This window comes from Pristiophorus japonicus, chromosome 19 (assembly GCF_044704955.1).
Source record: "Pristiophorus japonicus isolate sPriJap1 chromosome 19, sPriJap1.hap1, whole genome shotgun sequence".
Taxonomy (NCBI): Eukaryota; Metazoa; Chordata; class Chondrichthyes; family Pristiophoridae; genus Pristiophorus; species Pristiophorus japonicus.
The window spans coordinates 57,765,517-57,783,340 of NC_091995.1; the positions used below are offsets into that span (position 1 = coordinate 57,765,517).

The 17,824-nt window shown below is 47.7% G+C and overlaps 1 protein-coding gene and 3 pseudogenes across 1 annotated transcript; 3 read left to right on the forward strand and 1 right to left on the reverse strand.

Annotated features, from left to right (window-relative positions):
• LOC139230231 (NLR family CARD domain-containing protein 3-like) overlaps positions 1-617 on the reverse strand; it is a 130,736-nt pseudogene extending 130,119 nt beyond the window's left edge.
• An 11,859-nt stretch (positions 618-12,476) lies between these two features.
• LOC139230232 (histone H1-like) lies at positions 12,477-12,908 on the forward strand. Its single transcript, XM_070862066.1, has one exon. The coding sequence runs from the start codon at positions 12,477-12,479 to the stop codon at positions 12,906-12,908; it is 432 nt and encodes a 143-aa protein (XP_070718167.1).
• Positions 12,909-13,764: 856 nt separating this feature from the next.
• Positions 13,765-14,076, forward strand: LOC139230461 (histone H4-like; annotated as a pseudogene).
• Positions 14,077-14,885: 809 nt separating this feature from the next.
• Positions 14,886-15,302, forward strand: LOC139230463 (histone H3-like; annotated as a pseudogene).
• Positions 15,303-17,824: the final 2,522 nt, after the last annotated feature.

The following is a 17,824-nucleotide window of genomic DNA, read 5'->3' on the forward strand; positions in this document are numbered from 1 at the left end:
AGTAGGCCATTCGGCCTTTCCGAGTCAGGCTGTGTTTCCACTGTTCACTGTCCAAGAACAACAGACACGGTGAGATTGGAACTGAATCAGGAACATTCACTACTGATTTGGGGAAAGAAGGCAGCAATGATTTGAAAGAGCGAGGTGGTTTACTTTCTCTGTTAACTTACACTCTCCACACACAGCCCGAGAAAGGCCTCTCCCTTCCCCCACTTACACCACGCACTGAGACTGGTTCTTGGTCCACTCTGCCCCTTACACACAGAACCCGACGGAACTAAACCAGGAACGTTCACTGGTTTGGAGAGAGAAAGCAGCAGATTGTAAATAGCAGATTCTGCCCATTCTGTCTCCCTTACCCTGGACACACGCTGTCCACACAGCCCGAGAATGGCCTCTCCCTTCCCCCACTCACACCACGCACTGAGACTGGTTCTTGGTCCACTCTGCGCTTTACACACAGCCCCCGACTCCCCCCCGCCCGGACTCAATGCCGATCTCTGAGCCCATCTGCGGACACGCTCCCAAAGCACTGCGCTGCTGTAAGGAGGCTGCTGCTCGCTGCCTTACCCCGGGGCCGCGACGTTTCCATTCCCGGCTATTTTAAACCATCTTCTTCCGCTCACTGAGTGAATGGCAATCACAGGCAGGGCTGGGGGAGGGGAGGGCGCATGCGCTCTTCTGCTCACTGGGCATGGACACGGGGGCGGGGCTTGTCCGCGCATGCGCAGCTCTCTCCACTAATTCAGCCTGTAAAAATCAAAGTGCACTTTTCCCAATTTACTTTTATTAGAATTTGAGCAAAGGAACTGGGCCTGGGGGGAAAGGACAGAGAATGATTAAAGCTGGGAGCCTTGTCCCTTGGAGATGCTCAATTTGGGATCATTCCGTGCAGGGTGTTTCTCTCCAAGAACTCACAAAGCAATCCTGCAGAAATATCGGAGGGACGAGGGAGTGGGAGTGTTTGCTGGGACTGTGCAGCAGTCCGAGATCAGTTTAGTTAGAGTAAAACACTCGATCACAGAGTAATACCGAACGGCCCTGAGCTGCAAGATTGCAGAGATTACAACAGGCAAGCGAGGGTTAAATGTGGGCCATTGTTTCTCTCACTCTCTGACACTGCCCTGCAGTGTGGGATTAATAATGTGTCTGTCTCTAGTACAATATCAGTGAGAGAGGAAACTGCATCTTCTGTCTCTCCAATGGGATCTTTCAGGATAAAACGGGATCCCCTTGGAATGAGTGATCATAGAATGATTGAATTTCAAATTCAGATGGAGGGTGAGAAAGTTGGATCTCTAACCAGCGGACTAAGCTTAAATAAAGGAGACTATGAAGGTATGAGTGCAGAGTTAGGTAAAGTGGACGGGGAAAATGGATTAAAGTGTAGGATGGTTGATGAACAGTGGTGTACATTGAAGGAGATATTTCACAACTCTCAAGAAAAATATATTCCAGTGAGGAGGAAAGGGTGTAAGAGAAAAAAGATCCATTCGTGGCTAACTAAAGAAATCTGTTATGTATGTAAACATTATAACTGTGTAAGACTTGCCACCAGAGGGCGCACCTGTTGGAGACCCAAGGGTCACCTGCACACTTCGTGCAAGCGAGTATAAAAGGTTGTCTGCCATGCTGCTTTGGCACTCTGGACTTTTAATAAAGAGACTAAGGTCACATCAGTTTAAGCTCACAGTACTCAGACTTGTGGAGTTATTCTAAATGTAACAATTGGCGACGAGTAACAGATCATGAACTTTCATGCGGTTATGGCTGCTGTTCTTGAGAGATTTGTAGAGGGTGATGATTGGGAAGCCTTCATTGACCGTCTCGACCAGAACTTCGTGACCAATGAGCTGGATGCGGACGATAAAGCGATTAAGCGCAGGGCGATTCTCCTCACCATTTGTGCGTTTACAACATATGGCCTCATCAACCATCTGCTAGCACCGACGAAACCAACAGAAAATACATATCCAGAGGTGTGTATACTGGTTCGGGAACACCTCAAGCCAAAGGAGAGCATCTTAATGGCTTCTATATGCACCATCGCTCTGAGGGCCAGGACATGGCAAATTATGTCGCTGACCTAAGACACCTTGCGGGACCATGCAATTTTGCTGGATTTTTGGGGGGAAATGCTACGGGACTTTTTTGTGCTTGGAATCGGCCACGAGGTTATTCTTCGCAAGTTGCTGTCTGCCGAATCCCCAGACCTGAGCAAAGCCATCACAATAGCTCAGGCATTCATGTCCATGAACAATAATACTAAACAGATATCTTCTCAACATCGAAGCTCACCGGCAAGTACTGTGCATCAAATAACACCATTTACAGGCGGGACTGTACATGGTAGGGTCTACACGCCTGCAGCTGCAAGACCTAGGATGACTCAGAGTCCGCCATGGGGCGTGAATGTGAATCCATTGGCACCATATTGGCACTGCGGGGGTAATCATAGAGCCCATCAATGTCGATTCAAGCATTACATGTGAACAGACTGTAAAACAATGGGGCAGCTCCAGCGAATGTGCAAACGTGCTGCGACTCACCACATGGCAGAATCGGCAGAAGATGATCAATCCAATGCGGATCACGTAGAATGAGCAAGAGAGGCAACTGAACCCAAGGCCGAGGAAGAAGTGTATGGGGTACACACCTTCACCACCAAGAGCCCTCCTATAATGCTGAAAGTCAAATTAAATGGCATTCCAGTTTCTATGGAGTTGAACATGGGGTGAGTCAGTCAATTATGAGCCAGAAGGCTTTTGAGAAACTGTGGGGCAACAAGGCACAAAGGCCCAAACTGAGCCCAACTTACACAAAGCTGCGCTCTTGCACCAAAGAACTCATACCAGTCATTGGCAGTGTGGCAGTGAAGGTATCGTACAATGGAGCTGTGCATGACTTATCTCTGTGGATTGTACCAGGCGATAGCCCAATGCTGTTCAGCAGAAGCTGGCTAGGAAAGATTTGATGGAACTGGGATGACATCAAAGCACTATCTTCGGTGGAAGACACCTCGTGCGCTCAAGTGCTGAGCAAATTTACGTCACTATTTGAACCGGGCATCGGCAACTTTTCTGGTGCCAAGGTGCAGATCCATCTAGTCCCTGATGCACGGCCTGTTCATCACAAGGCTCGAGTGGTTCCATATATGATGAGGGAGAAAGTCAAGATCGAACTGGACAGACTTCAACGAGAGGGAATCATATCGCCAGTTGAAAAGCAATGGCACGGTCAGAATCTGCAGAGACGACAAGGTAATGATCAACGGAGTCTCATTACAGTACCAGTATCCACTACCCAAGGCGGATGACCTGTTCGCAACGTTAGCAGGGGGGAAGTCATTCGAAGTTGGACCTAACCTCCGCCTACATGACACAGGAGCTGGTTGAATCTTCGAAAAGATTGACATGCATCAACACGCACAAAGGACTGTTTATATACCACAGGTGCCCTTTTGGGATTCGCTCAGCTGCTGCCATCTTCCAGAGGAACATGGAGAGTCTGCTGAAATTGGTACCGCGCACTGTTGTGTTTCAAGACGACATCCTGGTCACCGGTCGTGACACCACCAAACACCTGCACAACCTGGAAGAGGTTCTAAGTCGACTAGATAGAGTGGGGCTCAGGCTGAAATGCTCCAAGTGTGTTTCCCTGGCGCCAGAGGTCGAATTTTTGGTGAGAAAGATTGCGGCAGATGGCATCAGATCCACGGACTCAAAGACAGAGGCCATCAAGAATGCACCCAGACCACAGAATGTGATGGAGCTGCGTTCGTTCCTGGGACTCCTCAACAAATATTTTGGTAACTTTCTACCCGGGTTAAGCACTTTGCTAGAACCATTGCACATGTTGCTACGTAAGGGTGATGACTAGGTTTGGGGTAAGTCTCAAGAGACAGCCTTTGAGAAGGCCAGGAATCTACTTTGTTCTAAAAAGTTACTTGTACTGTATGACCCATGTAAACGTTTAGTGCTAGCTTGTGATGCATCTTCGAACAGGGTTGGGTGTGTGTTACAGCAAACCAATGTATCGGGAAAACTGCAACTGGTTGCATATGCATCTAGAAGTCTATCTAAGGCTGAAAGTTGAGAAAGAGGCGTTAGCATGCGTATATGGGGTTAAGAAAATGCACCAATACCTATTTGGACTCCAGTTCGAGCTTGAAACCAATCACAAACCGCTCATTTCGCTGTTGTCAGAAAGCAAAGGTATAAACACCAATGGTTCGTCCCGCATTGTCCGCTTATAACTATCCGCCACAGACCAGGCACGGAGAACTGTGCTGATGCCCTCAGTCGGTTACCATTGCCCACTACCGGGGTGGAAATGGCGCAACCCGCAGATTTGCTTCTGGTCATGGATGTTTTTGAGAGCGAGGGTTCACCTGTCACGCCTCGCCAGATCAGGACCTGGACTAGCCTGGACCCAGTGCTATCACTAGTAAAAAGTTGCGATCTCAATGGGAGCTGGTCGGCGGTTCCCGGGGAAATGCAAGATGAAATTAAGCCATTTCACTGACGTAAAGACGAAATGTCCATCCAGTCAGATTGTCTCTTATGGGGTAATCACGTAGTTTTGCCAGAAAAAGGGCAGGGAAAAACGTTTATACCTGATCTACACAGTACCCACACAGGCATAGTCATGATGAAGGCTTTTGCCAGGTCGCACGTTTGGTGGCCCGACATTGACTTGGATTTGGAGTCATGCATACACCAATGTAACACTTGTTCACAGTTGAGCAATGCATCAAGGGAGGCTCCACTGAGTCTGTGGTCATGGCCCTCCAAACCGTGGTCCAGGAGCCACATAGATTTTATTGGCCCCTTTCTAGGAAAGATGTTCTTAGTAGTAGTGGACGCTTACTCAAAATGGATTGAATGCATAATCATGTCATCCTGCACGTCCACTGCCATCATTGAAAGCCTCCGGGCAATGTTCGCCACCCATGACTTGCCCAACGTCCTTGTCAGTGACAATGGACCGTGTTTCACCAGCTCAGAAATCAACGAGTTTATGACCCGCAGTGGCATCAAGCATGTCAGGTCTGCCACGTTTAAGCCCACATCCAACGGTCAAGTGGAATGGGCAGTCCAAACTATCAAGCAGAGCTTGAAATGCGTGACGGACGGCTCCCTGTAGACCTGTTTATCTCGGGTTCTGCTTAGCTACCAGATGCGACTCCACTCACTTACCGGGGTTACCCCGGCAGAATTGGTAATGAAGAGAGCACTCAAAATCAGGCTCTCCTTAGTCCACCCGGATCTCAATAATCATGTGGCAACCCGGTGTCCCCGGCAAAACATGTACCATGACCGCACGGCTGTATCGCGTGACATTGATGTAAACGACCCTGTGTTTGCCCTTAATTAAGGTCATGATCCCAAATTCGTTGCTGGCACTGCCTTGACCAAGGAGGGGAATAGTGTTTATTATCAAACTATGTAATGGACAAACATGCAGAAAGCATTTAGATTATATCAAACTGCGATTCACTGACAACCACGAACAACTTGAAGAGGACGTCACCATCATTGATCCACCAACACACATCCAACCAGCAATCGACCTCGCCATCAATCACGAGGATGAACCCAACATGCCCGACAGTCTGGTCAGACCAGCCACACTGCAGTGCAGCAATGGCCCGACCAACTCACCTATGCCAGGGTTTGAAGTCAGGCGATCAACCAGGGAGCGAAGGACCCTGGATCACCTCAAGTTGTAAATAACTTGTATCAAAGACTTTGGGGGGAGAGGGGGGGGGGATGATGTGTATGTAAACATTATAACTGTGTAAGACTTGCCACCAGAGGCCGCACCTGTTGGAGACCCAAGGGTCACCTGCACACCTCGTGCAAGCGAGTATAAAAGGTTGTGTGCCATGCTGCTTTGGCACTCTGCAGTTTTAATACAGAGACTAAGGTCACATCAGTTTAAGCTTACAGTACTCAGTCTTGTGGAGTTATTCTAAACGTAACAGTAAAAAATTAAAAGCAAGGGCATACAAAGTGGCCAAAACTAGTGGGAGGACAGAAGACTGGGAAGCTTTTAAAAGCCAGCAAAGAATGATTTAAAAAATGATTAAGAAAGGGAAGATAGACTATGAAAGTAAACTAGCACAAAATATAAAAACAGATAGCAAGAGTTTCTATAGGTATATAAAAAGGAAAAGAGTGGTTAAAGTAAATGTTGGTCCCTTAGAGGACAAGACCGAGGAATTAATAATGGGGACCATGGAGATGGCAGAAACTCTGAACAAATATTTTGTATCAGTCTTTATGGTAGAGGGCACTAACAGTATTCCAACAGTGGATAGTCAAGGGGCTATAGTGGGGGAGGAACTTAACACAATCACAATCATTAATGAGGTGGTACTCAGTAAGATAATGGGACTAAAGGCAGATAACTCCCCTGGACCTGGTGGCTTGCATCCTAGGGTCTTAAGAGAAGTAGCGGCAGGGATTGTGGATGCATTGGTTGTAATTTACCAAAATTTCCTGGATTCTGAGGAGGTCCTAGCAGATTGGAAAATTGCAAATGTAACGCCCCTATTTAAAAAAGGAGGCAGACAAAAAGCAGAAAACTATAGACCAGTTAGCCTAACATCTGTGGTTGGGAAAATATTGGAGTCCATTATTAAAGAAGCAGTAGCAGGACTTTTGGAAATGCAAAATTCGGTCAGGCAGTCAGCATGGATTTAGGAAGGAGAAGTCATGTTTGACAAATTTGCTGCAATTCTTTAAGGATGTAACGAACAGGGTGGATAAAGGGGAACCAATGGATCTGGTATATTTTGACTTCCAGAAGGCATTTGACAAGGTGCCACATAAAAGATTACTGCACAAGATGAAAGTTCACAGGGTTGGGGGTGATATATTGGCATGGATAGAGGATTGCCTAACTAACTGGTTCATTATCTGGTTGGCAACCAGTAACTAGTGAGGTGCTGCAGGGATCAGTGCAAGGACCCCAACTATTTACAATCTATATTAATGATTGGAAGATGGGACTGAGTGTAACATAGCCAAGTTTGCTGACGGTACAAAGATGGGAGGAAAAGCAACATGTGAGGAGGACACAAAAAATCTGCAAAATGACACAGGCTAAGTGAATGGGCAAAGATTTGGCAGATAGAGTATGATGTTGGAAAGTGTGAGGTCATGCTCTTTGATCTTTTTCTGCCAAAGTGCAAGTTATTATTTAAATGGAAAAAGATTGCAAAGTGCTGAAGTACAGCGGGACCTGGGGGTACTTGTGCATGAAACACAAAAGGATAGTATGCAGGTACAGCAAGTGATCAGGAAGGGCAATGGAATCTTGGCCTTGATTGCAAAGGGTTTGGAGTATAAAAGCAGGGAAGTCTTGCTACAAGAATACAGGGTATTGGTAACGCTACAACTGTAATACTGCGTGCCGTTTTGGTTTCCATATTTATGAAAGGATATACTTGCTTATTAGGCAGTTCAGATAAGGTTCAGCAGGTTGATTCTGGAGATGAGGAGGTTGACTTATGAGGAAAGGTTGAGTAGGTTGAGCCTCTACTCATTGAAATTCAGAAGAATAAGAGCTGATCTTATTGAAACGTATAAGATTAGGAGTGGGCTTGACAAGTTGGATGCAAAGAGGATGTTTCCACTGATGGGGGAGTCTAGAACTAGAGGGCATGATCTTAGAATAAGGGGCCGCCCATTTAAAACTGAGATGAGGAGAAATTTCTTCTCTCAGAGGATTGTAAATGTGTGGAATTTGCTACCTCAGAGAGCTGCGGAGGGTGGGACATTGAATAAATTTAAGACAGAAATAGACAGTTTCTTAAAAGATATGGGGTTATGGAGAGCGGGCAGGGAAGTGGAGCTGAGTCCATGATCAGATCAGCCATGATTTTATTGAATGGCGGAGCAGGCTCCAGGGGCCGTATGGCCTACTCCGGTTCCTATTTTTTATGTTCTTATGATACTGTGCATGTCTTTCTGTGTCTCATCACCCTACCTCGCACTCTCCTGTCCCTCTCTCAGCCCTCTCCCCTTTCTCTGTCTCTCTGTTGCTATCTGCTCTCTCTTGTACTGGTTGTGAAGGCGAGATACTGTTATTTAGCATGATATGGAAACACTGTTGGAAGTGTAAGACTGATAATGTCTCTGTTTCTCTCTCTGGTGCAATACGTGAAGGTGTGGCACTGTTACTGAGCGTAATATGGAGACACTGATACATAGTGTAAGACTGATATTCTGTCTGTCTGTCTGTCTTTTCTGCTGGTGCTGTACATGAATGTGTGATACTATTATTGAGCATAATATGGAGACACAGTTTGGGAGTTTAAGACTGATACTGTGTCTGTCTCTCTGTCGCTCACTCTGATAGCCATCTCTGGGTGTTGAGTATGGGATGGATAGGACACCAGTTACTCTTATATGTCCCTCATTTTCCGAGGAGAGAGAGAGACAAAGAGAGGCTGCAGGAGCGGTGAGCACATTATTTGTATTTCCATGTTAGTCAAACATATTTCTGCATTCGAACAATATAACAACTTAAAGCAGAGATGGGTTAAGCCAGCCACAGCTGTGATTGGCTCCTGCCCCTGAATCTGGGAACAGACACTGTGAGGAGCGCCGGCCTCAGAGTGTTTAACATTTACTGAGCTGGGAAACTACAACTGACCCGAGAATCGGCAACACAGCCGGGCGGAGAAATATAGATACATAGAAAATAGGTGCAGGAGTCGGCCATTCGGCCCTTCGAGCCTGCACCGCCATTCAATAAGATCATGGCTGATCATTCCTTCAGTACTCCTTTTCTGATTTCTCTCCATACCCCTTGATCCCCTTAACCGTAAGGGCCATATCTAACTCCCTCTTGAATATATCCAATGAACTGGCATCAACAACTCTCTGCGGCAGGGAATTCCACAGGTCAACAACTCTGAGTGAAGAAGTTTCTCCTCATCTCAGTCCTAAATGGGCTACCCCTTATCCTAAGACTATGTCCCCTGGTTCTGGACTTACTCAACATCGAGAACATTCTTCCCGCATCTAACCTGTCCAGTCCCGTCAGAATCTTATATGTTTCTATGAGATCCCCTCTCATCCTTCTAAATGCCAGTGAATAAAGGCCCAGTTGATCCAGTCTCTTCTCATATGACAGCCTAGCCATTCCTGGAATCAGTTTGGTGAACCTTCGCTGCACTCCCTCAATAGCAAGAACATCCTTCCTCAGACTAGGAGACCAAAACTGGACACAATATTCCAGGTGAGGCCTCACTAAGGCCCTGTACAACTGCAGTAAGACCTCCCTGCTCCTATAATCTAATCCCCTTGCTATGAAGGCCAACATACCATTTACCTTCTTTACCGCCTGCTGTACCTGTGTGCCCACTTTCAGTGACTGATGAACCATGACACCCAGGTCTCGTTGCACCACCCCTTTTACTAGTCTGCCGCCATTCAGATAATATTCTGCCTTCGTGTTTTTGCCCCCAAAATGGATAACCTCACATTTATCCACATTATACTGCATCTGCCATGTATTTGCCCACTCACCTAATCTGTCCAAGTCACCCTGCAGCCTCTTAGCGTCCTCCTCACAGCTCACACTGCCACCCAGTTTAGTGTCATCTGCAAACTTGGAGATATTACACTCTATTCCTTCATCCAAATCGTTAATGTATATTGTAAAGAGCTGGGGCACCCCACTAGTAACTGCCTGCCATTCTGAAAAGGACCCGTTTATCGCTACTCTCTGCTTCCTGTCTGCCAACCAGTTCTCTATCCACGTCAGTACATTACCCCCAATACCACGCGCTTTGATTTTGTACACCAATCTCTTGTGCGGGACCTTGTCAAAAGCCTTTTGAAAGTCCAAATACACCACATCCATTGGTTCTCCCTTGTCCACTCTACTAGTTACATCCTCAAAAAATTCCATAAGATTCGTGAAGCATGATTTCCCTTTCATAAATCCATGCTGACTCGGTCCGATCCTATCACTGCTTTCCAAATGGGCTGTTATTTCATCCTTAATGATTGATTCCAACATTTTCCGCACTACTGATGTCAGGCTAACCGATCTATAATTATCTGCTTTCTCTCTCCCTCCCTTTTTAAAAAGTGGCATTACATTAGCTACCCTCCAGTCCATAGGAACTGATCCAGAGTCGATAGATTGTTGGAAAATGATCACCAATGCATCCAGTATTTCTAGGGCTACTTCCTTAAGTACTCTGGGATGCAGACTATCAGGACCCATGGATTTATCAGCCTTTAATCCCATCAATTTCCCGAACACAATTTCCCGCCTAATAAGGATATCTTTCAGTTCCTCATTCCCACTGTCCCCTAGTACATTCGGAAGTTATTTGTATCTTCCTTTGTGAAGACAGTGCCGAAGTATTGGTTCAACTGGTCTGCCATTTTTTGTTCCCCATTCTAAATTCACCTGAATCTCCGACTGCAAGGGACCTACGTTTGTCTTTACTAATCTTTTTCTCTTCACATATTTATAGAAGCTTTTGCAGTCAGTTTTTATGTTCCCTGCAAGCTTCCTCTCGTACTCTATTTTCCTCTTCTTAATTAAACCCTTAGTTCTCCTCTGTTGAATTCTAAATTCCTTCCAGTCCTCAGGTTTGTTGCTTTTTCTAGCCAATTTATATGCCTCTTCCTTGGTTTTAACACTATCCTTAATTTCCCTTGTTAGCCATGGTTGATCCACCTTCCCAGTTTTATTTTTTACTCCAGACAGGGATGTACAATTGCTTAATTTCATCCATGTGATCTTTAAATGTTGCCATTGCCTATCCACCGCCAACCCTTTAAGTATCCTCTGGCAGTCTATTGTAGCCAATTCACACCTCATACCATCGAAGTTACCTTTCCTTAAGTTCAGGACCCTAGTTTCCGAATTAACTTTGTTACTCTCCATCTTACTAAGGAATTCTACCATATTATGGTCACTTTTCCCCAAAGGGCCTCACACAACAAGATTGTTAATTAATTCCTTCTCATTACACATCACCCAGTCTAGGATGGCCAGCTCCCTGGTTGGTTCCTCGACATATTGGTCTAAAAAAAATCCCTAATACACTCCAGGAAGTCCTCCTCCACCGCATTGCTACTAGTTAGGTTAGCCCAACCGATATGTAGATTAAAGTCGCCCATGATTACTGCTGTACCTTTATTGCACACATCCCTTATTTCTTGTTTGATGCTGTCCTGAACCTCACTACTACTATTTGGTGGTCTATACACAACTCCCACTAGCGTTTTCTGCCCTTTGGAATTCCGCAGCTCCACCCATACCGATTCCACATCATCCAGGCCTTCCTTACAATTGCATTGACTTCCTCTTTAACCAGCAACGCCACCCCGCCTCCTTTTCCTTTCCTAAATGCTGAATACCCTTGGATGTTGAGTTCCCAGCCTTGGTCACCCTGGAGCCATGTCTCCGTGATGCCAATCACATCGTATCCTTTAACTGCTATCTGCGCAGTTAATTCATCCACCTTATTCCGAATACTCCTCGCATTGAGACACAGAACCTTCAGGCTTGTCTTTTTAACACACTTTTCCCCTTTTGAATCTTGCTGTAATGTGGCCCGTTTTGATTTTTGCCTTGGGTTTCTCTGCCCTCCAATTTTACTATTCTCCTTTCTATCTTTTGCTTCTGGCCCCTTTCTATTTCTCTCTGTCTCCCTGCAGAGGTTCCCATCCCTTTTATTAGAGAGGAGAACCTGTGCTGGGAACTGTAAATCTGAGAACAGTTTGCGTGTGAATGTGCAGATTTCAACATTGTGTGAGCGAGAGTGTGTCTAAAGGGGCGGGCGGGTTAGACTAATGTCACTGTTTGTGTGTCCGCTCTCATCGCCGGATTTCAGAGTCCCTCTTGTGTAAAATTCAAAGATTTCCGTCACAGGATCGCCCTGCTGCCCTGTTCAGGCCTGAAGCGGGAATTAAACAGAAAGTTTGATTTGATTTCAAATTTCAGTCGAAAAAGAGAAAATATCCGCGATCGGCTGAGAGAGCGCGACCAGTGCAGCAATGAAACGGGTTTCAATCGAAATTGTTGCCTCCAATTGGGATGAAACTTTCTCGACAGCAAACATCCCGGTCTCGGAGACAGAAAGAGGCCAGTCTGGGAATCGGGAGGGCCGGAGTTGAATTGGAATCGGAGAGTTAGTGAGGAGAGAGAAACAGAGAGGCTGGAGGGGCGGGGAGCTGACAGCAGGATGTCTCCGCCCCGTCCGCTCGCTGCCTTTAAGTTGCTCTGTGTCGCCGTCTCTCGTTTCATTTCTGACCCAGCTCTGACGGTCAGAGAGATTTTCCACAGAGTCGCGGACATGACTGATACTGCAGCCGCCGAAAGGGCTCCTCCTGCCGCCGCCGCTCAAACCAAGGCTCCCAGCAAGAAGAAGGCGGTGGCTACCTGCTCCAAGCCAGCCGGTCCCAAGTTGGGCGAACACATCCTCAAGGTTGTGGCCGATGGCAGCGATCGCAAGGGCCGCGATGAAGAAGGCTCTGGCGGCCAAAGGCGTCGATGTGGAGAAGCGCGGGTCCCAGATCAGGTTCAGTATCAAGAAGAATGTGACAAATGGTTGCCTGAAGCAGATCAAGGGCACGGGCGCCTCGGGCTCCTTCAAAGGCGCTGAGAAGGAAACCCTGGGAAAAGTGGGAAGGATGATGAAGAAACCAGCAGCCAAGAAATCTCCAGCCAAGCAAACGAGCACCAAGAAGGCGCCAACGGCAAAAGAGACAGCGAAAGCGCCGGCTGGGAAGAAGGCGGTGGCGAAGAAGCCCAAGAGCCCCAAGAAGGCCACAGGCGCAAAGGTGAAGGCGGCCAAAACAGGTGGAGAAACCGAGGGCCAGGCCACGCCCGAATCAGCAAATACCAAGAAAGCAGCGACCAAAAAGTAAATAAAAAGGGCAACTTGTAAATATCTGAACCCAAAGGCTCTTCTCAGAGCCACCCACGCCTCTCAGAAAATCCCGGAATCAAATGATCCCTGTCCCGGGGCCTGGCTCAGCTTCAAGACAGAAATAATCGGAAATGATCCCAGGATCCCTGGTGACTCGCTGACATTGACTGCACCCACCCCTCCCCCAGTGTCTGCAATAAAACACATGGAGAATGGGATGTCCGGCCCGGGCCTCAGTGTAACTGGGGTTTGTGTTCGGCTCCAGTCTCAGTTTCTGATCATTGTCATTTCACAGATTCGGGGGGGGCGGGGGGAGTCTCTGTGAGACGGTGGTACTAGCGGCGATACCCCACCTCACAACTCAAACCCCAAACATCAGATTCTCCAAATCAGCTGGAATAAGGTGTTTATAAACTGCTGAACCCGTCTGTGGGAGGAGATGGAATAAGGTCTGATATTGACAGGGTAGGGACTATATAGGCGGGAATATTCGTGAGTGTTAATTGTAACGGAACCTTATTTAAAAGCTTCTGGTTCCTGGAAGCCTTGAATATGAATTCCGTGACTGTTGGGGTTGGTGCGGAGCGCTGTGTATCGGTTCTATTGCGGAGAAACCAATTTGAAATTGGCGGTTGCAGAAAGCTGGCGGTGGAGCTGGAAGATCAGAGGCCGCACTCTGCTCTGTCTCTCAATCTTGACTCTGTCTCCTCCCCTGCAGCGCTCTCTGTTTAATCTCTCACTCTGTCTCCTCCCCTTCCCGCCTCTCTCACTCTGCACTTTCTCAGTCAGGTCGGGGCCGGCTCTATACAAAGGAGCCAGGAACAGTTTGTTTCTCATTCACCGACAGTTTGAGTATGTCTGGCCGAGGTAAAGGAGGCAAAGGACTGGGCAAAGGCGGAGCCAAGCGGCACCGTAAAATGTTCCGTGATAACATCCAGGGCATCACCAAACCCGCCATCCGCCGCCTGGCTCGCCGTGACGGTGTCAATCGGATCTCGGGCCTGATCTACGAGTAGACCCGCGGGGTGCTGAAGGTTTTCCTGGAGAATGTGATCAGGGACGCGGTCACCTGCACCGAGCACGCCAAGCGCAAGACGGTCACTGCCATTGATGTGGTATACGCTCTGAAACAGCAGGGCCGCACTCTCTACGGATTCGGTGGCTGAACAACTCGATCCTTTCCACCCAGCACAACACAAAGAGCCACCCACCGCCTCACAGAGAGAGCAGCGACCTGGGGATGGGAGTGTGGACAGTTTGGTTGGGAAATAATTTCAGCTATTTAATTAATGGGAAGAAAGAAAGACTTGGATTTATATAGCGCCTTACACGACCACCCGACGTCTCAAAGCCACTTTTGCAATCTAGTCGCTGTGGGAAAATGGGGATTATTAAATATTTTAGAACAATGTTTTAATATGAGAGATTAGAAACTCCGGGTGTCACGGTCACAATGAGCGGGCGGGGATACAGAGTCTCCTTTACACAGACATTACAGTCTGCCCTCACAGATAATCCTGTCACGGTGTGAGGTTTCTGTGTGAGAACCGGTTACACGGGACGACACTGGCCGGATCGATGCGGGACTTTGTGTTTACAGGATGCAATGGCCGAGGAATTATTCCCGCCCGGTACGGACGTTCAGGGAATGGGACAGAATTCAAACCGAAATGTTAAAGAGAATGGGATTGATGACTTATAATGGGGCACCATCGAGGTTATAAAGAGGGCGATTCTTACATAGCTGGCGGGAAATTAGTTTCTTTAATTTGTTCATGATACTCTGAAATTGGCGGGCTTTTTGAAATTGACGAACTGTCAGTTTCAGTTCAGCCAATCATAGCCCAGTAATCCTCGCCCTTCCTTTTGGCTCTCGGTGATTGGGCGCAGTCCGACTGCAAATCACAGCCCCGGGGCGGACCCTCACAGACACAGACGCATTGTGTCCCAGGTTGTGCTGAGATCCGTTCAGAAGATGGCCAGTACCAAGCAGACAGCGCACAAATCGACCAGCGGGAAAGCTCCTCGCAAACAGCTGGCGACCAAAGCGGCCCGGAAGAGCGCTCCGGCCACGGGCGGAGTGAAGAAGCCTCATCGCTACAAACCCGGCACCGTGGCTCTGAGGGAGATCCGCCGCTACCAGAAATCCACCGAGCTGCTGATGGCGGGTTTGGTGATGCCCTTCCAGCGCCTGGTGAGGGAGATCGCTTAGGACTTCAAGATCGGCCTGCACTTCCAGAGCTCGGCCGTCATGGCCCTTCAGGAGACCAGCGAGGCTTACCTGCTGGGGCTGTTTGAGGACACCAACCTGTGCGCCATCCACGCCAAGCGAGTCACCATCATGCCCAAAGATATCCAGCTGAACCGCCACATCCGCGGGCAACATGCCTAGACTCCTCCTGCCCTGGCTCGAAGCTTTAGCACCAAGTGCAACAAACGCTCTTTTCAGAGCCACCAAATCAGCAAAGGAAAGAGCTACGACCGGCGCCAGGCAAACTGTCCTGTGCACTCACGGTGCACGTCTTGTAGTGTTACTGCAGCTGGGTTTACACAGTGCAGGCGGTGAATATCTGACGGTGCGGGTTTGATCCAGGTTTAAATGTGAGTGAGATGCCGACTGCACCCGCCCAACGTGGGTCGGTAACTATAAATGGGAGATCTGGTGGTGAATTGTGCCCACTGCACATACCCGGATAGATTTTCAGGCTAGAGTGGGTCCCTCCTGTAAACAAACTGAAGATTGGCATAGGTGTGTTCAGGATGTATAAACTTCTCCCTATTGAATTATTGCCCCAATAAGAGACAGAGCCCAGCAACCGCTCAATCCCTTTATACTCGGGCTCTTAACCCGTTCATTTTCGGCTCCCAACATCATCGTCATCATAGGCAGTCCCTCGGAATCGAAGAAGACTTGCTTTCACTCTTAACATGAGTTCTTAGGTGGCTGTACAGTCCAATACGAGAACCACAGTCTCTGTCGCAGGTGGGACAGACAGTGGTTGAAGGAAAGGGTGGGTGGGACAGGTTTGCCGCACGCTCTTTCCACTGCATGCGCTTGATTTCTGCATGCTTTCGACGACGAGACTCGAGGAACTCAGCGCCCTCCCGGATGCACTTCCTTCACTTAGGGCGGTCTTTGGCCAGGGACTCCCAGGTGTCAGTGGGAACAATGTGTTCAATGACGGCCAGTCTCACGTTCAGGTTCCGTCTGTTGTGTTTTTCTATGAAGCTAGTTCCTCTCTATTGATTCACTGATCTGAGCAGCGTTTGTCGATCTAGATTCCTACATGTTCGACATGTTTGTAACTGAGATAAAATTCTGACGGGACTGGACAGGTTAGATGCAGGAAGAATGTTCCCAATGTTGGCGAAGTCCAGAACCAGGGGACACAGTCTAAGGATAAGGGGTAAACCATTTAGCACTGAGATGAGGAGAAACTTTTTCACTCAGAGAGTTGTTAATCTGTGGAATTCTCTACCACAGAGAGTTGTTGATGCCAATTTGTTAGATATATTCAAGAGGGAGTTAGATATTGCCCTTGTGGCTAAAGGGATCAAGGGGTATGGAGAGAAAGCAGGAAAGGGGTACTGAGGTGAATGATCAGCCATGATCTTATTGAATGGTGGTGCAGGCTCGAAGGGCCGAATGGCCTACTCCTGCACCTATTTTCTATGTTTCTATGAGAGTGTCTGAGACTAATTTCTGATCAGGAAACTTTCAGCTTAATACAATAACACAATAGCAGAGATTTAATGTTAAATTAGATCTGGGACAATTGTAATCTATCGAACAATAAGCAGCCCTTTCAGATACTGTGGGTGGCTCTGAAAAGACCCATTCTGTTATTAGATTAAATCCTGTCCACTTTACTTGATCTTGGACATACTGGTGGTTTTCTTGAGCAGCAGCACAGCCTGGATGTGAGGCAGCACCCCCCCCCCCCCCTCCCCTCCCCTCCCCGAGCGATGGTCACCTTTCCCAGCAGCTTGTTGAGCTCCTCGTCGTTGCGGATGGCCAGCTGCAGGTCTCTGGGGATGATACGGGTCTTCTTGTTGTCGCGGTCCGCGTTGCCGGCCAGCTCCAGGATTTCAGCGGTCAGATACTCGAGCACAGCAGCCATGTAGACCGGGGCTCCGGCACCCACACGCTCAGCGTAGCTTCCCTTCCGCAGGAGCATGTGAACACGGTCCACAGGGAACTGCAGTCAGGCCCGGGAGGAGCAAGACTTGGCCCTAGCCCGAGCTTTACCACCGCTTTTTCCTCTTCCAAACATTTCCACAATCGACACATTCAGAGAAAGAATGAAAAACTCCTCCCACATCTGCCTTTCTTATACCATCTGGAGGAATGCAGGGAGCGAACTTGTGATTCGTCGCTCTGTGGTGCATGTCATTGTTTATCGGAAAAGACCAATCTAGTCTGCTTAGCCCAACAATGAAAGTAGGCCTCCAACAGTCAGAATAACAATTTTTTAATTCAAAAACGCCGCCAAGAATTGTTAAAATAGCGGATTATGTTAATAAATTCACCATTAGTCAAATATTTGCCAACACGTTTTAATTTGTTTTGTCTTATTCCACATATCCCTTGCAAGTTCCAGGCTGTTACAATCAGGATTAAATTCGGGTACTGTTTCAAACTGTCTGTAATGGGCGGGAATCAATCCCCACTGATTCTGTAACGAGAAATATTCCAACTCAATCTTTGGGTTAAAAGTTGGCTTTCATAGATTGTCGATCGATCCTCAGCAGAGGCGGGAGTGAGACCAGAATTGGGATTCCCTCTGTGAAAAGAGAAGAGGGATAGAGTGTTCAAACTGCCCACGGTCTTGTCTCTGCAAGAACTCCCATTCTGCGTTGTTACACTGCGGAGAGTGTCCGGTTAATGAACGGATTGAGCTGCAACAGGAATTG